General features: G+C 33.6%; 1 protein-coding gene across 1 annotated transcript in view; it reads left to right on the plus strand.

Annotated features, from left to right (window-relative positions):
• The first annotated feature begins 1,321 nt into the window (after positions 1 to 1,321).
• Positions 1,322 to 23,696, plus strand: part of LOC112691957 — a 37,204-nt gene continuing 14,829 nt past the window's right edge. The window contains exon 1 of the mRNA XM_025566440.1: positions 1,322 to 1,683. Coding sequence (XP_025422225.1) covers positions 1,557 to 1,683 — 127 coding nt within the window. The 5' untranslated portion in view covers positions 1,322 to 1,556. The remainder of the gene's footprint in view (positions 1,684 to 23,696) is intronic.

Below are 23,696 nucleotides of genomic sequence, written 5' to 3' on the forward strand. Positions count from 1 at the left end.
AACTAGGTTTCTTGTACCTTGTGGGATCGGTCCTGGAGCTCTACAGATTTGTTCGGAGATATGGAATTATATTCGGAAACACTGAAATTGTTTGCATTCGATGATGATGTAGTTATCACATGGTGATGGTTTGTCATGAAAAAGTTTTTCCTGAACTGGAAAGAGTGGGGATCGAACCCTGTAAATTCCCCTTAGGAATTCACCCGCGCGACGGTATTCATTTTCCATTCGGAAACGTTTCCGAGTGTGAACTCAACGAACACACGATTTCGTTGGGCGACCGGAGAAACTGCGCGCACGGTAAACAGTTATGACCAGGGCTCGGGACTTATAGTACTTAAAATCATTAAAATAAGTGCTTAAAAAAGCGTTTAAAAACATTATTGTAAGCACTAAAATAAGCATTTAAAAAATTTCAAATTAAGCAAAAATATTCATTAAAAAAAAAAAAACTATAAAATTCTAATTAAAATATCAAACAAAATATAAATAAATCTTTATTTTCATAACTTTAAAGATTTTATGGATTTTCTAAGGGATTTTTCTGAAAAACGAATTGTTAACTATTCTCTCTGTTCTTGATCATTCTGACGTTTGACACTCAGTTCTATTTTGAGCGTTGGAATATCTTTGTTTACCCTACGACGATGCCTTAGACGGCGACGAACTATGTGATAACGTAGATAAAAATTATTTTTAATTTTAATTCTATCAAAACGGCTTTGTAGGAGAAAACTGTAAAAACGTATAAAAAAAAAAAAAAAAACTTGTCAAAGAAGCAAAAATAATCAGAAAAACTGGAAATAAGCATTTTTTTTTGAAAAACTGCTGAAAAAAGCAAAAAATGGCATTTTCAAATTTTATAATTGTACGTGTTATAACTTGACATACACTTCTATAGCACTCTGCTATATTTTAAGTCAACCCATAAAAATAAACAAATGCTTTAACTCCCGAGCCCTGGTTATGACGTTCGGACGCGGACGGTAAACCGAACACGACAAGACGCATAGCGTTGCACACGTTTTTGTTCATCCGTGTCGTGCACGCGGCATAAACGAATACGCGCAACAATCCGTTTTTTTTTTTTCGGGTCGCCGACGGATTTCCAAAACGAGACCGCGGCCGCGCCCGAGCATCGACCGAACAATGCGCGCGAGACGTGCCGTGATTACGTGCGCTAAAGCGCGGAAACGGACGAACGCGTATAGAGGGGAAACGGGGGAAAATAAAAGAAAACGTGACGACCACATAGGTAACCGCACGAATACCGCGGTGGCGGTGACAGCACCGGAACCGGTATTCCCACACCGGCACGCGTCGGCGCGGGCGTTTCGGAGTTCAGTTCCGTCCGGTCATCGGCGCGCGGTCCGTCTGCTCTTGATCGAAAAGTTTCGCCCGGCACCGAGTCAAGTGTACGCGCGATCTCAGTGATTCCTGTCCGCACTCGTTTGCCGATTAACGGTGCCCGTCTGCTTCCCGGTGCACGGCTGCTGACGACCGCCATCGGTTTCCAGATGCCAACCAGGTGCCGGTGACCGTCTCGTCGTCCGACCATGAACCCGGTAACGCGGTCGTCCGGACCGTTGCTGTTGCACGGACTCGTGACGGTGCTGCTGGCGTGCGGCGTCCGAAGCTGGCCGTGGCCTTCGTTAGGCGGCCGTTCCGCGGCCGTCGGAAGAGGTACGTACCGCGGTCGCTGTGTACCGCAAGTTTCGCGATTTTACCGTTGCGTTATAAATTATAACATATAATTACATCGAAACGGCGTGGCGATGGCGAATAAAATGTACTGCTCTCGTGGGCATGACAATGCTTTATTGTAATCCGGGTGTGCGACAATGGTTAGATGCGATCCCTTGTGTTCAGCTCTCGACCTAGCGGCGTCCATAAGGAGGCAAATGGGGCAATCCCCCGCATGGGCTTATTTTTCCTTCGAATTGTTTTTATTTATATCTTACTAGGACAGTATATAAATTTGAATGTATAATGTTCACTGCCCCCCGCCCCCAATTAATGGGTCTAAGGACAACACTGACGCATACACTGCCTGTCGAAAACTCCCTAGTTAGGTTCGTAGGCACATGGTATGCGTGTCACACACTCAGTCTTGTAATTATTGTCGTCGGTTAATAGGAAATTTATTTTTCTACATGATTTCATATTTGTGTTTAAAATACGATTAAACCGTGCGATTCTTCCGTTATTAGCAAGGCTTGACAAGTTGACTAATTTTTAATCTTTATACATTGAAGCAAAGGTTGGCAAGTTAATGAAAATAATTAACTCGAGTTAAATTAAGTTAGTTAAGTTAAATATTAACTTAGTTCAAAAAAGTTTATCTACTTTTTTTAATTAGTATGTAGATCACATACAAAAAGACTCCGTTCTTTAGAAAGATATAATTTCCTAAATTATAATAAACAATTTTATTGAATTTTTTATTGTAATATACAGCAGTGGTACCGAAGTGTTTGAAAAATACTATGGCATTGTACATCAAGAGCTACCCACTACCGTATTTATTTATCTTTATAGTAAAATTTCTTTATACATAACATTTTGTATCCACGGCCAAAACTCTATACCCAAAGATGGGCATCCAACCTACAAAATCTAATATGACATCTGATGTACAGTGTATGCGATCATTTTACTTTACATGATTATTCAATTTTTATAATATTTATTTATAAAATATTTAAGTTGATAGATCTTTTTTAAATCAACTGTGAAAAGCTAAGTTGTTTCAATTGCCAGTTAAACAATTAAGTCAAAAAGTGTTTTTGAAAATAAAATAACTTATTATTGTCCACCTTTGCATTTAAGTGAATTCCGAAAAATATGAGACTTAAATTTAAGATTTATATTTGTTATTGACTTGTAAAAGCTATAAGAAAAAAAAAAAAAATTATGTCTTTAAAATTTTTGTACAAAAGCGTTGTTTTGATAACAATGTTGTTTTGACTCGTATTGAAATCTAAAATTAGTGTATTCGATTCTTCTACAATTATAAGCCCGATTGATTTTATTAAAAGAAAAAAAAATTGCACGAAAAACATTTTATTTTTATTTTCAATCTCCGCGATTTCAATTAGGAAAGAATAAACTTAATGCGTCTATAAAATTAACTCGCTGATGGGTAGCTGAATATCACGGAAAAAAAAAATCGAACTCGTTAAGTTTAAAGTCACTTAAAAAAAAAAAAAAAAATAGCTTGTAAAGTGATTAAGATCTAAGTGACCTAGACTTTACAGCTCGTTAACGGCTCCCCGTAGTCTTTGCCACGTGCGTTTAAAATAACGTACGCAGTTATTTGTCCCCGTACACACACATTATATTACGTGTTACGAAAAAAAAATAATAATAAACATATATACGTTATAACGGAGAGCAATGCGTACAATAATATTTTTGAGCCGCGCGCGTTTGGGAAAAGTGGCACACGCGTGCACACGAACGGGTCACCTCGATCCGCCGCTGTTGTTCCACATATCGTATATAGAGAGCGGTCGCAGCCGTGACCGTGGTCGCATTACTAGCGCGCGTCGTCCTTGCGGCGGTCCGAACGAAACCGGCTACCCGGTAACGTCGTATTTTTTCTTATTTCCTATCTTACGGTCGCATTTCACGTTTAACGGTGCGACGAGGTGCAAGGCCGCCGGTCCGACGGCTGTCGGTCAAGTTCAAGTGCAGCACCGCAGTAGGCGCGTACCGGTGACCGGTGGGAGAGAGACGGTTCCGATCATCGTGTGACGCGCGTACAAAACACGATCAACAACGCGCTGTCTTACAAACGTTTGCGGACAACGAACCGGAACCGTTTGACCAGAGTCGAGGGGTTCGCTCGTTTCACGCGACCATCGCGAATCCACGGTTTTTCAAGTCCGCCTGTTCGGGCAGTCCGCGATTCGGCGGACGAATACTGTTGCGCAATCATCCTGCAGACGTCGAGGGACGATATCGTGCCAGGATTCGGGTTCGAAAATCAGTGTCTTCTCGATGTCGGATTTAGACAGAATGCAATGCAACGGATGCGGGGGCCAAGTTTTTCTAATGACAAAAAATAAAAATACGTTTTTAGCGTATCGGAAACATTCTGTTATTAAACGCTCAATAATGATTCCGACATCATATACGAAACGATATAAAAACGTTCGTTAGTCATTTGTTTTCAACTCATACGTATACAATTATTATTCGTACATTTTAACATGTCGGTATCGAAGAAATAGATAAGATTATTATATAGATCAATTTTTATTTCTTATTGAAACCCCTCCGATCAACAGTGCTCAACATTTAAACCCGGTCACCGACTCCACTGCACCTGTAACTGAAACGATTACGTCCGATTACGATCGGTTCCGAAAACAGCGTATTCGAATAATTAATCGACTTGTTTTCGAATGAAAATACCGGGACTGTTAATTAATGTGGTACGACATGCACGTTAGATTTTCAGTAGACGCAAACGTTTACTTCAATAATCAAACTATTACGGTCGATTTTTGAAAATTAAAATTCGGTGTACATGCGCGTGAATGAAAATTCGAGTTTATAATACATAAAGACTTAAATTATGTTTCGTGTACTTTTTAATAAATTTCGTTATCATTATTAATTTCAAAACAACATTTTGTAGTTATTAATCTCTTTATGACATTTTAATAATTAAAAACACCATTACGTTTTATGATAAACATTTATTTTTCATTTTTATTATTATATTATAAGCATAAGGAATATAATATAATATAAAATCTATAAAAACCACAAAATATTAATTAGAAAAATATCGAATTTTACTCAAAAAGTTGATGAATAATATACTTACACGTCGTAAATTATAAATTAAAATTAAAACGATAAATAATTATATGTTAATCAGTAATGGAATGTTATAATGATTACCTTATGTAATTATGTAGAGAATATATTGATTTGATAAAGTAAAAAAACATAAACTATAATTAATGCATATAAAAATAAAAATGAAATAAATAATCATATTTTTGTAAATTTTTTAAAATGCAATAGTTTATCAAACCTAATAATTATGTGCTTTATACTCAATAAAATTACAAAAAATTGTTTAAAAACGTGATAATATTCAATAAAAAGAATATCGAGTTTGAAAAAATGCACCAAAATCAATAAAAAAATATATAGTAAAAAAATTATTATATAACCACGTTATTGCATACTTTATTTATCTTTTTAACAAATATAACTGATAGAATACACGGAATTAAATATATATGAGAACTTGTAGAAAATATCTTGAGGATTACAGTATTGTTGTAAATATTTAAAGTGATTCCGAGATACAGTTCATGAATGTATAAAGTAACGGAATACTACCAAGTTTTATCAGAAATTCAGATTAAATTAAAATTACCTTTTGTCATTATTCCAAGCTTATTAACTTACTAAAATTGTTTAATTTAATACTGTATTTCATCCAATGTACCCTAGTATGTTATATTATGTTAGCATATTTTAATAAATTGTAAAGTTGTAATAATTAATTAAATAAAAGTAATACAAAAAAGGCAAAACTCCTAGGTTGTTTAAAATATAGGAATCGGTGAAGGGTATTGCTATATTGATTTTTTAAACTCAAGATCTATTGATCATTAGTATATTTATCATTGATACCGAAAAAACAGTTTTAAGTGAAAGAGATCGAATAGATTAGTTTAATTTCTAGAGACGCTTGATATAACAATATAATTCACTTCCTATACCTTAATTTTTATTTGGTACTCATCGGAATATTCCTTCTGTTTGAATTCGTGTAGACAGACAAAAAAAAATGATGTGTGTAATAAAGCCAATATAATTCTTGTTCAATTTAGAATCTAAAATATTTATAACAATGATAAAAATCAGTATTTTTTTTATAAATATTTCTATTTACCTTCTATATAACTATCGGACTGAAATGCGGATACCTGCAGGGTTTTGAAAAATATAAGAGAAATTCGACCTGGGTGTCGGCACTAAATTTTCCTGTATAACTAGCACTAGTTGCAATATTTTTCGTACCATTTTATTATTAAGTACAAATAATCTAATGAGATTTTCCGTGGGAAAATGCACTTGTCGACGGCGCGATTTTATATATTGTATTATTAAACTCAAACTAAACAGGTGTCGGTTAAATCCGGATTAAAGCTCAATACCGTTATAACCGCAAAAGAATCTGGGGTCTATTGTTGGGTTTCACATACGGAATTTCTATAAGTTTTTGCGATTGAAAAATACCTTGACTCTTAACCTGTTGGTGAACAACTCAATACGGATGGAATTCTTCTCCCAAATGTTAACTCCCTTTCCATCCACTGTAGCTCCGTGTAATTTGGCGATCGCTAGTATATTATTTTGATTATACGCGTACTGTCGGTTGTTTTTACTATTTGTGAACTCGTAGCATCATATCTGCTCGATCCACGTAGCATTGTGTATTAAAAATGAGAAGAGAGATAAAGAGGGAGAGAGAGAGAAAGAGAGAGAAAGGCGTTAAAATGGGATTGTTTAGCGTGGAAAAATTATTATTATGCACGAAGGGTCGGCTGGCTGATGCTTTTGGCGTGTGCGTGAGTTTAACGTGTGACAGAAAGAGGGCGAGGAGGTTTTGGGAAACAGAAACGCGCGTGCATACATTAATGATCATTTACTTATTACACACACGCACGACACGCACGCTCACAATCGTGACAATGTCCTGGTTGAACTCTGCGAGAACACTATTCTCTCGAATTCCAAACCTTAATTGTGCGTAACATAAAGAGTAAAATAAATTAATGAATTCGAAAACGTATAGTAATTATAATAATGTTAATACGTATTAAATTATGCGCATTTAGCGCATGTGTCAGGGGCCCTACGTTAACTATTGATTACGGTAAAAATGACAAAATATCCCGTTACATAGCATTAATTGTGAACACCGACACCTCTGTGGTGCGGTATCGAAAACCTTCATTTAATAACACCACGATCGGCGCGATGAGCGACGACAGATATTAAAATATCTAGTATAATTCTGATGAGAAAATCGATTTATCGTTTTTGAAACAATTTATTCAGCGAGTATTATTGTTGTTCGACTGTTTCAGGGATTTATTTTATCCAGCACGTTTCACCATCACGGTACGTTCGACGCGCACTACTGTTATAATCACACGAACGGTACGCTTTGCCGAAAAAAATAACCTAGTAACTGTTCAAATGAAATAAAAATAAAAAAAAAAATAAGAATAATAAAGAATTATTAAGTATCCCTACTATAATATTAAGCGTACCTATGGTGTTGTGCGCGTATTATAACACATCTGTAAATACATGTATTTTACTTGAAAACGTAAAACGTAATGACACGTAAAAGGACGAACGAACCACAGCCGGTGTATATTATTAATATTTTATCGATGTTCGTAAGTGTATATAGGATATTTAACGATTTATTCGCCGAAAAATAATTTGAACATTTGTAAGTAGTGGTAAACTCAATGCATAATGCGTACGTGCATGTATAATTCAACCCCATTATCGCGTCGTACGATTCGATTCAGTCGTCGTAATCTCGTACCGCTGTGTTTATATTACACCGTAGCTATAGGTATACGCGTAATATTACGGGTTACCATATACCGAATACTAAGTAGGGCGCCGTTTCTCCGGCACCGTTATAATATTATGATTACTATGGTTTATTATTATTATTTTATTTTCCAACACGACAACGTTGCAACGTACGTACTACTGTGTATGTAGGTGTATCTAATATATATAAATATATTGCCTGTCGGAGAGCATCATCCCTACCGAAATACCGTATACCTCGTGTACGGAGTTCACCGGGAAAACGAAATCCGATTAGAATTTATTGAATACAATGTCGGAACCTAGTCGAATTCGCTTTATATATATATATAAATATACTTATGATTCAATAATGCGTCGTCGCGCGGTGGCGACGCCGGGACATCGTTGTGTATCCCGTTGTTGATAAATGTCTCGAATGAATCGTTTACATTAAAATAATAATAACACTAAATACAACTTCTGAAATATCATCGTCATTACCCGTAATGATTACAGTTTTTTGATTTATCGTTTTTCGCGTATCCAAATGAAATATATAAACCGCTTCGCCAATACATATACGTACGTATATATATGTATAATATACGTACGTTCTACTATCATAATGCGCGTTCCTGTTTTACGAATTCATAATTCAAATAATAATAATACCGTATACCATTATTGTTCAGTTTTACCTACAGAAGTATACTACCCATTCGCTCTCGTTATACTCCCTCCATTTCTTCCTCATAATTTTTAACGGTATATTAAACAGAACTCGATTATCGGTTAAAAAAAAAAAGTAAGACTTCTACAATATATAATCCCTTCACATATTAAAAACTTAAACCAAAAACATCTAAAACGAATGCAAAACATGGTTTAGAAGTGTTTAAACTTTAAACGAAATACAAAATCAGCAAATACTTGGAAAATATTGAAACGATTGAAAAAATGTAGGTAGCAAAGATCAAAACATCAAAAGTTTAAAAAAACAGTAACTGCTGCACTTGCGTGACCTGACCTAGTTCTATAATATTGTTTTGATATTTAAATATTTATAGCAGTACAATTAAAATAATCAACAAATATTTTTTCTTGATTGTTGTGCTTGTCGTTTCGAGTGTTGCGTTTACATTTTTTTTTATTATTTCGATTTTATCGTTCAAATAAACGTTGTTGACGATTTATACCGCGGCATTTTTAAATTTTCGAACACGCGTTCACCAAAGGAAAAAACATGAAAATATAAATGTAAAATGTTTTGGATAACATCCATTTTATTTTTTCAAAATTCCATCACACTATTTATATTTACAATAATTTACGATTATAATCGGCACATTGGTGGTTTTCGATCGACAAAAAAATTGTTTATAATTTATTTTTGTTTGCAATTGAAACGCGTTTTTCAAGCTTCAGCTCGGTCCGTCTAAATCTTACGGGCGCTTTTAGTGATATTTTTTCGATTAAAAACCTGTCGAAGAGCGTCCCCCCTCCCCATAAAATTTTCGTATAACGAATGCAGTAGCGCAAGGAACTACTTTTTGACCAGGGGCCAAGTATACCAACCCATCTACCCACCTAAAATTAATGTTTACACTTAAATTTAAATGATAAGTGTGTTATATCATTTATTAAATAATTAACTTTCTTTTTCGCAATATAAAATATTTTAAAACAAACATTTTTAAAATTGATTATGCTGCATTGAAATTTATACATTTATGTTTAACAAATATTATTTAAAAAGTAACGACTTCATCATTAGATCACTTGTTAAGGCGGTTAGAAGCAGTGTATTTATTTCACGTAGTAGACCTAAAAGCCTGACAAGATTACGCATACTTAAAATCATCATAATTAAATTTTGTAAAAAGATTTGAGTGGATCAACCTTTCTTCTAGGTTAATGTGGAAATCGATTTTTGATATTTGTTTAAAAATTATTTTTAAATCTTATTTGAGTTTCTCAATTTTTTTATAATATTTAGATTTACTTTAGTGTCTTTTTTAAGAATGTTAAACAGTGATACTAACCTAGAAAACTAGACGAGAACCAGATCAACTCAAATCTTTTTACAGAATTGAAATACGATCATTTGGAGTTGACGTTTTTTTGTCAGGCTTGATTAATTTTCAGAGTTTCTTCGTTGGAATATATTTTATTTCATCAAATGCCATGACTTGTGCATGCGCGTGCGAACCATTAATTGTTTCCCCGAAACGTTAAATGCCGGCACGCAACGCCATCAGCCTACGAACCGATAATATTATATAGATCCCTATATAGTCTTATTGTGAAATCAAATAAATTGTATTACCTATATTTATAATTTGGTATATTTACTGTAAAGAGTTTTTACACATATTCTACGACAGGGGTCTCCAAATTACGGCCTGCGAACAAGTTTTAACCAGCCCGTGGCCCACATAGGACACATAGGTAAATATACATGTATAAATATTAGTAAAAGCATTTAGACAAAAACTTATTTTATTTGTAACACAAATTTCAAAAAATCGTTTTACTCATTTTTTTACTTGCGATAAATATAATAAAGAATGTGAATTACAATTTCCAATCGACTTCGCTTAAAAAATAATTTCTGAACTTAAAATTCAATTTATACAACGTTTTTCTGACTTTGACGTAAAATCTAAAGACATAAATATTTTTCAAAATCCGTTTAGTTGTATTTTATATTAATATATATATATATATACAGTAAAACCTCCTTTAACGGAACCTTTAAATAGCGGACATCTCCGAATAGCGGACGTTTTTATGGGAACGGGGACATATTCATTATTTTCATATAGAAAAATCCCTAAATACTCATTAAGAGCATTTGATTTTTTTTTTGTGATTCTTGAATAAAAAAAAGTTTGGAGACCTCTGCTCTACGATTATGCTGCAATTACCTATGAATTGAGTCGACATTTAGTATTTACTACTTGTAGGAGCCACATCTAACGTTTAGTTTCATACGTTTCAGTGCATTGTTACTCGATTTTATATGGATTCATTACTTCCAGAAATAATCGATTCTAGGTTTGATCGAGGATTACCAATAAGGCCAGGCATTCCTGAAAATAAAGTTTAACACTACAATAGTTGTAGTATGATAGTTATTATTATACTTATTGTGATAAATTATAAAAATATAATTACCATAAAACTTATATTTAATTATTAATTAATTCAAGATGTATTAGAAATAATTAATAATTAAATGTTATGAATATTCGTTCTAAAACTTTTTTTTATAAAATTTGGCAACCGATGATTTTTGCACTCGAATTTCAAATGCATTATACTTAATAATTATTATGAATTGATAAATAATAATAATAATATTGAATAATATTACATGTCTTGCAGCGTATAAACGACGACGGTTATGACTAATGACAGTCCGTTTGCTGATAAGGTTATAAGGAGCGTATTATTTCGGGGTAATCACACACTAATAATCGTTTACTAACGCACACACTTACAAGGCGTAACATCATGCGTATAAGGTATTGTCTATATCTCTTTAAAAAGGTCCGCTTCCAGCCCCCTTAATGCTAATTTATCTATTTATTAGTATCTTATCATCATGTGGTTAGGTGGCGGTGAAATACCTGTATTGTAAGTTTGTTTACCTATGCAAAATAATAATTAAATAGCAGTTATTATTATAGCATATAATTCATAATATTCGAGGGTACCTGTTACACAGCATTGATATTCGAATATTGTGGATTCAGATGATATAATTGTTATTATTACTTTATCAATTATGTTGTTACTAAGTAACTTATACCATCATATGAGTCGTCATATAACATTGTCATACTTTACGGCGTTTACGCCTATACTTTATCCCTAGGTACCTACAACCATAGGCGTCTATATCTACCCACCCACCCACCTTTTATCCAATTATAGGCCGAGGCCCCTGGAAAACCCTCTCACCACGACACTGACGAATGGCGTAAACATATATCATTATGGCTGTATGATCTTGCGGCGTAATCGATCTGCATTGAAACGAAATCGCAATAAATCCCGTAAAATCAACTGCGTAACAGTTTATCACGCGCGTCCAAAAGCCGGCTGTAGACCAAGAAATGGATTTAGCCGATTACCATGATTGCACGCAAATAAATATTTTACCGGCCACGTGCGAGAGGAAACGACTTTTCAATTTTTCATCGCGGGGTAATATAATATAATAATGCGAGTACGTGCACACCGTCACGAGCACGCGCGAGCGCACGCAGGTACGATTTTCTCAGGGCTCCGTGCGAAACAGTTTAATTAAAACAATAAGACTGCTGTTAGCGATAATATTACAATACGTATTTTTTATTTATTTATTAACGGGCGTCTGCCCTTTTTACAAAGTGTAAATTAAAAACATACTCTGACTAAACAATACAATAACAAGAATTAAAAGAAAAATTTATAATAATTTTAAAACTATATGGATAAATGAAGAATTATGACAACAAAATAAATAAATATATATTATGTTCGTCGTGTCCAACGACCGGTATTTATACGAACGCAATGCACGTCGTTACCGTTCTCCTGAAAACTACTACTCCAACCGTCTTTCGAAAAAATGTAATATTGTTATCATCGTTTTCAACTCTTAATATTTGGTGATCCGTTTATCCGCAGCGAACCCCGTGCAGGTTAGACACCGATTGCCACTGCCCTAGTGCCGGCCCGGACCATACGTGCACACCATAGAACGCGTACCGAATACACGTTTTTGCGGTGTTCCGTGTCCGGCGATGGACAAACTAAAGTTGAGCGTCCACTAAGGAGGAACCAGAACGTACCGGTGCACCACGGCCTCGTGGAAAAAATATATAAAAGCGAAGGCACGTCGATCAGCGTTTCAGAGATCGACATCTTCTGAAACTTGTCGAGATCGGCGTCGCCATGCGTCAACGACCAAATGGATGATATAGTTGGTCGGAATTTATTAAATTCGTCTGTTTTCGTTTAATAATCGAGCTGATACCGTGCTGATTTCACTTGATTATCGACAATTCTGTGTAAATAATTATAAATTTCGAATCGTCGTATCGATGGACGGAGCAACAGAATAAACTTCGCTCCGCCTTACTCTCAAAAAGGTTCCAGCGTCACGCGACGTTCACCATTTACGAACGGAATTTTCGCGTACAACAAACGGTGTCGACTCGTCGTTTTCAGCTGCTATGTGGTGCGGAACGGTTTTTGTAAAACGACGCCTCGCAGCGGTATTGATAACGCGTTGACAGTGATCGGTACGGGCCGGTCGAAAGTGGTGGCGCGTGATAATTTGAACCGTGTGATCCGGGGGAATGTTTTCCGACAGAGACTTTTCGAAAACCACGGACCGCACTCGAATCACCGTATTGCAATGTGCACGGACGTTCGAATCCCAATGTTTGTATGTTTACGGAATTAAAAATTCGAATTCTAATTCACGGGACAGGGCTGCGAGGAAACGAATATGTTGCGCTGGCGGTCCAACGAGAAAGATTCGATCCAGCGTACGTATTGTGAATACATCTGCACGGCGAACAATACAACAATATCGTCGTACATGTTCGAACGGTGTTCCCACGTCAATCCGCGGTCCGGCGCATAACCGGATTATACGTTGTTGACGACTCCGTACAGGTATAACCTGCGAAGGGTCGAAGGTAGAACTCAATGGCCGACACACGCGTCCGTTTATTCGATTATTTCCGTTGTCCTTCTTCGTCCCAGGAAAACCGTCCTTTTCGAGTTCGGTACGTGTTCGGGCAACAATCGATCGTACGGAATTAAAAATAATATGTGATACGCAGGCCCGTAGAAATGGGAGGAGGGCATATTCCCTCCCTCTCCTCTCGGAGATCCAACAATTGCTCCCCCCCTATAATTTGTATTGTAAGACATAGTATATCAATTAGTGATAATTCAAATGTGAGTTAGTTATAGTGGTCATCGTTAATTTAAAACATTGTAATTAATTTTTAAAAATAAGCTATAGTATTGATTTTTTTCTATTTCCCCCCACCCTCCTTCAACTCGAAATGCCATCGCCCCTGGAGAATTGATTTGGCTACGGGCTTGACAATTCGTTATATCATAATAATACTTACGACGCGCGCCCTATGAGTCAATTGTAATAATACTCGAATCATTCGAATCGTATAGCTGTACCAAACACTGCACTACTTGTCGGTAATCATTATAATATTGTGTGTTAACCGAAAAGTCGGAGGGAAGTTACTAATTTTTTTATCACTTTAAGTTAAATTCACCTAAAGAAATGCAAGTTCAGTTTACAATTAAAATGTACTTCTTTTTTTTAGTAATTAGTAAATGCTACAAGTTAAACAAAACAAAAAAGTAGCTTGTAAAAAATTTTCTTTTTTTTTAAATAAAGCTTCATAGCCAACACTCACAGTTATGAAAAACAATAACTTGTTAAAGAATTGTTTATAATTTTAAGAATTTAAATTAGAAAGAAAATTGACTTCTAATTTACTATAAAACGAATTAACTAATTTGTAATTTCGTTATGGAAAAAATCCAACTCATTCGTCAGAAGTTAGGTTGATAAAAAAAAAAAATAGTGTATATTATCATTAATTTAAAAATGTTAACTCGTTTATCCACGCTCTATGAAACTATGTGAAAAAAACAATGTAGATCAATTATTTTCTAAGCCAGATACCGAATTGGTACAATTATACGGTTATTTATAATAACGATGACGTCGTATTCAGTTTAAGATTCAGCGCGAATCGATTGAGCAAATTATCCATTTTCATTATGGCGGGTCTGCGATTTTCAGTCGATAAAAATGTTCAACAAGTTTCACACAGCATGGCTATATCGATTAGAAATCGCAGGAATAAATTTGTGGGCGTTCGGATTTGTTTAAATAATTCAGAGGGGTAACGAATGATCAGATGAAATATGTCTATGAACGGTTTTATTTTTAAATAAATAAAACAACCAAATGCTGTTAAATTCTGTAAAAGTATTACAATAATATTACACTATTCCGCGCCGGGATATACAGGTGTAGTGAGATAAGAACTTTTGTGTAGTCCAAGTCACGGTCTTATTGTTCCGAATAGTGACACGGAATCTCTTTGATAGGAGTGCGTCGTGGAATTGGAGTTTCTGGAGCGCACTGTATTGAAATCGGAATCCAAGCTTTGTTTGATTATTAATGGTACATTGGCGCAACTAGGGGGATGCAATTGAACTTTTAGCACCTCTAAGTTCAAATATAGCACTCCTGTTTTTTTTCAGATCTATATAATCTATAGTAATTACAATTAAATACTATTTTATTTTCAGCAATTTCAGCACCCCCCAATATTTGACCTCTAGTTGTGCCCAAATAATGGTATACTGCGTACTCTGTCGGAACATATCGATTACCAACGTGTTGTTCTCGGACAAACGTACGTACGTCAGGTTACCTGGTATCTGCTTACCCATCAAAAAGTAACTTAACCTTATTAATTGATCTATATAACCTATTATTTCATATTGCGTGACATTATTTCGGTTAGCTGAAATAAAAGTTTAAAAATAAAATTATGAATTAACAACTGCGACATCTCGATCCCAGTTTCTTAGAATGAACGTCCGATAACACCCACCATATGTCTAAAAGGGTTGTCAACCAGACACCAAGACCTGATTAGGGGCCAGAGTACCTAAATTCTGTGATATTGATAAATATTAACAGGAACATTGTATTAAAAAACCAAATTAATAAAATAAACAATTAATATTATGATAGACGAAAATATATATATATATATATATTAATAGGGTGACCATGTTAAGAAAATAAAAAAAACGGGACAGCTGTTATTCCCCCCCCCAAAAAAAACCCTCATCCATATACATTCACACAAATCTCGAGAGTTAAAGTCCAAATCTCTGTCATATCATAACCAATTATTTTCTTTTTAATTTACCTTTGTTTCAGTAAAATAACCTAGACAATAAAATATTTTCTTTTAATTATTCATTAAACAACACAATGTAGCATTTCAAAACTTTTATAGTTATTAAATAATGTGTAAATAACGGAATTAAAACGGGACAATCTTTTAAAAACGGGACAAAAAGCATTCTATTCGAATTTTGTCGGGAAAACGGGACGTGATGTTCAAAAAAGGAACAATCCCGTTACAAACGGGACGTCTGGTCACCCTATGTTAATACTAACAAATTTATAATGTAGAAATATTGTTTTTAATTTATCGAAAAAAAAGCTCAAACGGATATAGATGCCGTTTCGGACTTGGGCTAAGGTAGAGTGGACGGCGGATCGATAATCATTCAATTATCATTTTAATCTATGTCTATAAAACACAAATATCGTTTCAACCAACGTTTGCATTTCTAAACTACTTACTCGACTTTTATGCAATTTGGTACGGAGATAGATTATACCTTGGAGAAAAACTACCTTTTGTCGCCAAAAAATTAAATGGAAGCATTAGTAAACCTGATAAGACCCGAACGAATAGTTGTGGTTTTATTGTTGCTATAACAACCGAAAAAACGGAAGGAACCTCATTGTCACATACTTCAATATACACCTAGAAAATGGTAAACGTTTATGTTTTATTACTGAAAATATCCAGGAGCAACTATCTTTTTCAGAAACGGCACTCACCGCATATTTTAATTGTACGACTATATATAGTATTTACCTATTGCAATAGGTACAGTAAAAATTATTATTTTAATCATTATTTTGGATGGTTTATATTTAAAAAAGCATAGCTTCTACAGTTTTTTAACACTTTCTAACACCCGAAAGAAGTTAACACTCACAATTTTCATACCGGGAAACGCTAAATAATTCAGCATTAAATAAATAAAAATTTAATTAAAAAAATTCAAATATCACCCGCTCATTGATCATATTGATCATATTGATCATAGCTACATCTCAAAAACGACAAAATGTATGAACTTGAAATTTGACATAGTGATCCCTCCAATACTCCAGACGTGCAATAAGAAAGGATTTAAAGAAATATCAACATCGTTAAAGATGGTTCCACAATAGAAAATCGATTAATTCAGCATACAACCAAAACTACCATAGCGGTTCTTTTGAAATTTTATTTATTTGATTCATAACCAATTAACACCAAATTAGGCTTTAAATAGTTTAAGGTTTAATAATACATTAAAAACTATGTCCCGGCCAAGACTTTTCCATGCCAAGCCAGGTAATTCAACTGGTAATTATTATTATTATTCTAAATTATCATATAGATTTTAATTCTGTTTTATGGAATTCTTCGATGTCATCGAATTTGGTTCTGAAGAAAAACACATGATTTTTGTTGAAAAGTCGAATGCAGATTAAAAAAAAAATAATAATAATAATTAAAAACGTCATAACTTCAGAACATAAATTAATAACTCAGTTTGTATAGCATTTTCTGTATAGACGGACGATATAAATGATTTTATAAGGTTTTTAGAAAAGAGATTTGAAAAACGCAAAATGTGTCTACAAGTAGTGGATTATCTTTTCCTCGTCGTATTTACAGTACGATGACTGTCGTACACCATTTATATAGGTTGTAACCACATTAGCTCTGCTCATTTCTAATTATGATAAGGGTTGTCCAAAGTTCTCTTCATATAACTCAAGATAAATTGTAAAATCATTCACCTATATGTTTACACGTGTACCGAATCGCTGCAGTATATGTTCGCGTATCTAATAAGCACGGTTCAACACATTGAACGATTACCTTCAGTATACGTAAGCGAGGCTTTCGAACAACGACACGTGTACAGGGAAGTACGATATTGTAGAGATTTTCGTTAACCGGTTAGCGGTATGTCACAGTTTTTGTAATACAATAAATTAGGTCAAAAGTCGTAAGCATAATGTAGAAATGTCCTTTAAACAGATGTTACTTTCTGAACGGTTTATCAACGAAAAAATACATACGGTCCCAACGCGAACAATATATTTTAACAGAGCGCAATTGGCCACCTAATGTGATTAAAACATTGCAGGCATGCGACGAGAAAATAATAATATTATATCGTTCCTTAAAAACATTATTAAATGTGTACGGCGTTTACGAATTGTAAATTTTTATCGTTTTCTGCCGGTTTCCACGTGTAATAATAATATGAACACAAGTCGAGTATACAAATGGTCATGTCGCGGAACGATAACACCGACTTTTAAATTAAAAAGGTGATTATAAAAAGGTGATTAATAATTTCAGTATCCATCCCACGATGCCATGGTTGTCGTCGTGTTCGTCGTCACGGGGACGGGAAAATCGATTTCAAACGTATATCGACGTTTTAACACTATACGTCTTGTATTATTAATGTTAACCAATGATGTGTCGCGAATATCATAAAAACTTTCGGAAACGTAACACTTTTCACTTGATATCTGGTAATGTTCATATCGTAGTATTTTTTACATAAAAAACGCACTGGTTCGTTGTGTACTCGAAGTGAATTTTTACCATAACTTTACTTTAATGTCTTGGTGATGTATGAAAATAATTTCCTAAACCGATATGTTTGTTGACAGTGGTTTTATCTTCAGTTTCATACTTACCGTTCAACAATATACTTATTAGCGTTATGCGCATATCAATGGCAATAACAACGTATCTTTTATCGTTAGCTATCGATCAATATTCATACACTTTTATCATTTCGACCGCTATCGGATTTAACAGCAATCGTATCAGTAGCAGTAATAATAATCGTCATAACGTTCAAGAACGCGAAAAGCATTAAACTTTTAATAAAACGGTCCGGACATAGGCGTGTTTACGAGGGTGGTCTGGTGGGTACTGCCCCTCACCCCCGGCGGAATGTGCCACCAACAAAATCATGCTGAGATAAAAAAAAGTCATGCTATCCGTACTCATTGCCAACCTTCAGTTTCAGTAGAGTACAGTACAGCAGACAACGTAAGTATTTTTATTCGTGTTTTAAATATATTTTTATTATTCGCGTTAAAAAAAAAAAATTAAAAAACTAAGTTTCATGATTTAAAAATATATTGCGTGCCCTATCGACCACCAAAGTCTGAACATGCCTGTGGGTCGGCAGGAGTTGGATATATAGTGACCGGTAGTGGAGAAATATCAGACGAACGACAGAAACCGAAGCGAGTCCTTCGGACGAGGACGCGGCTGAGCGTGAATAACGACGACGACGACGGACGGGCTATTTATTACGATCGATGACAGCGTTCGGTGTACGTACGCGGACATTCGTCGATGAGATTTTCGGTGTCCCCACGTAGATTTATTCACACGAGCACACACATATTATAATATACATATACATATATATATATATATATATATGTAACACACACGTGGGTGAAGGGTCGTCTCGGATCGGAAATCAATCGTGTTGCGCGGGCGGGCCTTTGGAATAATAATAATAATAATTTCGCTTGTATTTTAAGAACACAGCCGTAGACACCAGCTAGGTATGTTTGCGTGATATGCAGTGCGATTCGGGACACGAGGAGAATTTCGCCACAACGACCAGCCGGATGTTATGGGGTGGAATAAGGGGAATTGGGTGAGGGATGAATATAAATATAAAACAGTTTGGCTCATCGAACGCGGTATAATAACAATATTTTGTACATAATAAATTATACCATAATAATGTACGAACGAAAACTAGTCCGAGGCGGGGATGGTATAGTTCACGGGGAAAATACGTCGCGATTTATAGTATAGGCACTAGCTCGCCTGAAAACGTAGCTATTCTCACATGAATAACCTGTCATCGTGTAATACAATATTAATAAATGAATAATCTATCACGTTGACAGCCACGTGAAATTAGCTGTACGGATTCGCTTCGAAGTTTAACTTTTTTCGGAAAGCGATTGCTGCATTAATGGAGGAGGCACGGAAAAATGATCGAAATAGGCCATGCAAGGGTCTACTTTTTCCCTGAGTTTCACGCACACGCTTATTATGATCCGAGTCGGTGTGATTTACATACACTGGTGTGGTTGACCTGTTGTCATCGCCGTTTATATAATAAATAGTGTAGATACAGTAGTGATACGTCCAATGCGCAAAAATTTTCCAAAGTATGCAAAGAGAGAGAGAGAGAGAGAAAACGTCCGACTACTCCGAACTGATTTGATTAAAAAAACATTTAACACGACTCGTTTTGAATTAACGATGATGGATGAAGAGTAACGAATTTTCCGACAACGACTAAAATATTCAACGCGCACACTTAATATAATTAATACGACTACGTCGGTCTTTATATTATCTACTTGTCAGTTATTTACTCGAAGTAGATATTCTTTTTTTTTTTTTTTTTAAATCTGAGTGAAACAAGAAATCTATTGGTTCTACATTGATGTGGGTTTTTTGTGTTTGCGTGTTTGTGTACACGGAAACGAAAGATTAACTGAAAATTTGCAAAATTTATAAGCGTTACAAAATGCGATTCCGTCGAAATGTCATTAAAATTAAAGAATATGCGTTATTTAGTTGTTCTCCTATAAACTTTGATCGTAACAACTCAAACATTTACTGAGTTACTTATGATGTAAGAATTTTAAAGCCATTTCATAGTTTCGAAATATTTTAATAGTATTTTTGCTGTTTATAGGCACTTAGAATTTTCGATTTATTCAAATTGTAGATGGTTTTTTTTTCTTGTAAAAGAAGTACATAAAAATTTATAGTAAATATGTTGTATTGAAAAAAGTTAATTGTACTATTATATCAAGTGCCTTTAGAAATTTTAACTGATCCACCTGATTTCTTTAGCTTAAAATCGTATTTTCGAGGTCAATAACATATTGATTTTAGGTTTTTATAAGATTAGTACAGCAGTACCATTGACCCATCCCTATATATTATATGGTATATATAATGAAATATGAAATCCCGCATCAAATTAAACAATTTTAGTAAGTTAGGAATAACGATAGAAGGTCATTTCAATTTAATCTTAATTTCTGGTAAAACCTGGTAATTCCATTACTTCATTCGATCGATAACTGTATCTTAGCAACTCTTCGAATACTTACAACTTTATTGAATCCTCAAGATATTTTCTAAAAGCCATAATACATATTTAATTCCATGTATTCTTTCAGTTGTATTCGATAACAAAGATAAACAAAATATGCAATAATGTGGTTATAAAATTATTTTTTTTAGTGTTTTTTTTTTTTTTTTATTTATTTTGATGCATTCTTTCAAACTTAATATTAATTTTATTGAATATTATCACGTTTTTAAATTATTTTTTGTTATTTTCACAAAATAATTAACTGTTTAGTTTTAAAAAACATTCAAATATGTGGTTATTAGAATTTTAAATATTTCTTCAATTTAATTGTTTTATACATAAATTATAGTTTATGCATATTTAATTTATCAAATCCATACATGTTTTTATAATTTCATAAGGTTCATGTAATCGTTATAAAATGCCATTATTGAATAACATATAGCTAATTAATTTGATCTACATCAAATAAAAAAAATGAGATAGAACATGTGATCTATTTGCTACTTTTTGGAATGGAGATTTTTTTAATTTCTTCGTGGTTCCCCGAAAAATTGAGAAAAATTAAAAATTAAGAAAAAGTGTTGACCCATATTCAAACCTTTACCACTTACAATTGCATATAATTTTGCCATGGACTTTTTTTTTTTTGTACTCTCTTACCTATTTCAGCCTGAAGGATTTATCCGATCATCAAACTCATATTGACTTTTTTGACATTGGTATCAAGTTTAAAAAACCTATAAAATAATACCGTCTTTATATTTTACCTGACCTAAGAGTTTCGCTTTTATTTTTCTTCAATTTCCCAAATCGAATGAATTTTTGTGCATTTTTTACACCTATCCGTATTAAATATACGTATGTAATAATAATTTCAGAAGGTTATTTTTACTTGACGCGTGAATGATTACGATAAATGATCGTTAAACATATATTTTAGTTGTTTAGGCGATAATTATTTTATTTTTCCTCGCCGTCGAAGGAAAAACATAAAACGTTTTAAATCGGTTTTTAAAATATGTATGTGTGATTGCGCGTATAGAAAATGTTCAACCGTGAGCACGGTTTAAAAATGTAATAAAATATTAATTTCAATTGTTGCGGGATAACAAACACCTTTTCCCGGTAACCGGCTACAGATAGTCTTTGTGCGAGATGTTTCGCGGTTAGAAACAAAATTTATTATTTGGATGGCATTCTTCCGAATTGCACTTTGACATAGAGTTATTTTTATTTTCACTTTCACGTGGGTTTACCGCACGCTTTATGAATGGCTCTTCTAGGACAGCGTTTGATACCCATTGATTTCTTTTTTTTTTTTGCGAGTCGCACAGAAAAGGGCTTTGACAAAACGTGAATCAGCAACAAGGAAAATAAAATAAGAGACCGATATATACGAGAAAACCATCCATCATTTTTTGCAAATTAACTCCTGCAGAAATCTATACACGTATGGGGTTAATATTATAGTTATTTAATATTTATATATATAGTTTATAGTGTTTACATATGTTAAAAATTTAGTATATAAGTATAATATACATAATAATATTATATATATACGAGTATATTATTATTATTTTCAAATTTCCGTAATTTCCCCACATTACCGCCGTCTCTTGTATAATATAAATGTTATTTGTATTAACTTTACTTTTTTTCTTCTTAAACACATTATAAGACCCATTCCAAATAGCTGTATCTGAACTTAGAAGGATTTTTTCATAATATTTTAATGTAATTTTATTAAAAACGAAACCTATGTGCATGCTCGTACAATAATTTGCAGTGTTCAATGCACGTAAATTGTTTAGAACTCTAAAATGTCTAGTGACCAATATTTACAGACATTTTTCATTGAGACAACAATTTTTTTTTTTTTTTTTATTCTATCTGGAAAAAAAATTTGATCTTTTTTCATGACCATATAAAATAACATTTATACTTAAGTATAATACTTAGATCATATATGCAAAAATAAAACCTAACCTAACCTAACCTTACTTAATATTATACATTCTTCGAATTGCTTTTTGTGTATAAACAAATTTGTCTGTTATTTAATTCAATTTTAATTAGTTTTTTTATTATTTTTACTATTAATAGTTAAGGGTATCAACCAATATCGTACCTTTTCATTTCCGATAGCTTAATACATTTTTTTAATTAATTTTTTTTTTTTTGTATTTACTAAAGAACTCGAGATATTTGTTCCTACCTAAAGTCAACTTCAATATTAAAAACAAAATTAAAAATAGGATGTGGGATTTTATTTATGGATTATTATTCATAAGATGTTTGATTTGAATTTGTTTTCACAATTCGTTAATCCTTTGGTCGTGTTTTATGTACATAGGTATATTTTAGTATGAATATTTTTATGTTTTTCCGATAGAATATGAATTGCAACTCACTAATAATATTAGCATATAATAAATATATATTTTCATATTTTTTCATGAGTTTTCGATGGAATAATGATATGGTATGAAGGGAAATATTAATGCAATACACTATATTTTACCATTATATAATGCTGACTGAGAAAAAATATTTATCAATAAATATTACATAGAATTTCAGTGATTCAGTGTGTTTAATCATAAAACAAATTACACGCACGCAAGGAAAATATGTATGCATAATGTATACAGTTTCGAGATTTAGGACAAAATGAAATACCGATTTGTTTATTTATAGAGAAAATAATGGAACGAATATTCTCGATTTAAATATATTGTTTGAGGAAAAACAGTGATGAAGTTGATTGTGAAATCAATAATTATATGTCAAATTTTCAGCGATAATGATGTTATAAATTATTTAGTTTCATTTTACGGCAGCAGTGCAGTGTTAATTAATGATATGATATCATCAATTCACTACGAAACCCTTAAAAAAGCGGAGAACACGAAGTCATTGGATATTGTATATCATGTCGGAAATGATTCCGTGTTGTGTTCTGATAGCCGGTAAACACGAATTGGAAATTACGAACTTTTTACGATATTGCAATA

Source organism: Sipha flava, unplaced genomic scaffold (genome assembly GCF_003268045.1).
Source record: "Sipha flava isolate LNK unplaced genomic scaffold, YSA_version1 68_pilon_pilon, whole genome shotgun sequence".
In the NCBI taxonomy this organism is placed as follows: domain Eukaryota; kingdom Metazoa; phylum Arthropoda; class Insecta; order Hemiptera; family Aphididae; genus Sipha; species Sipha flava.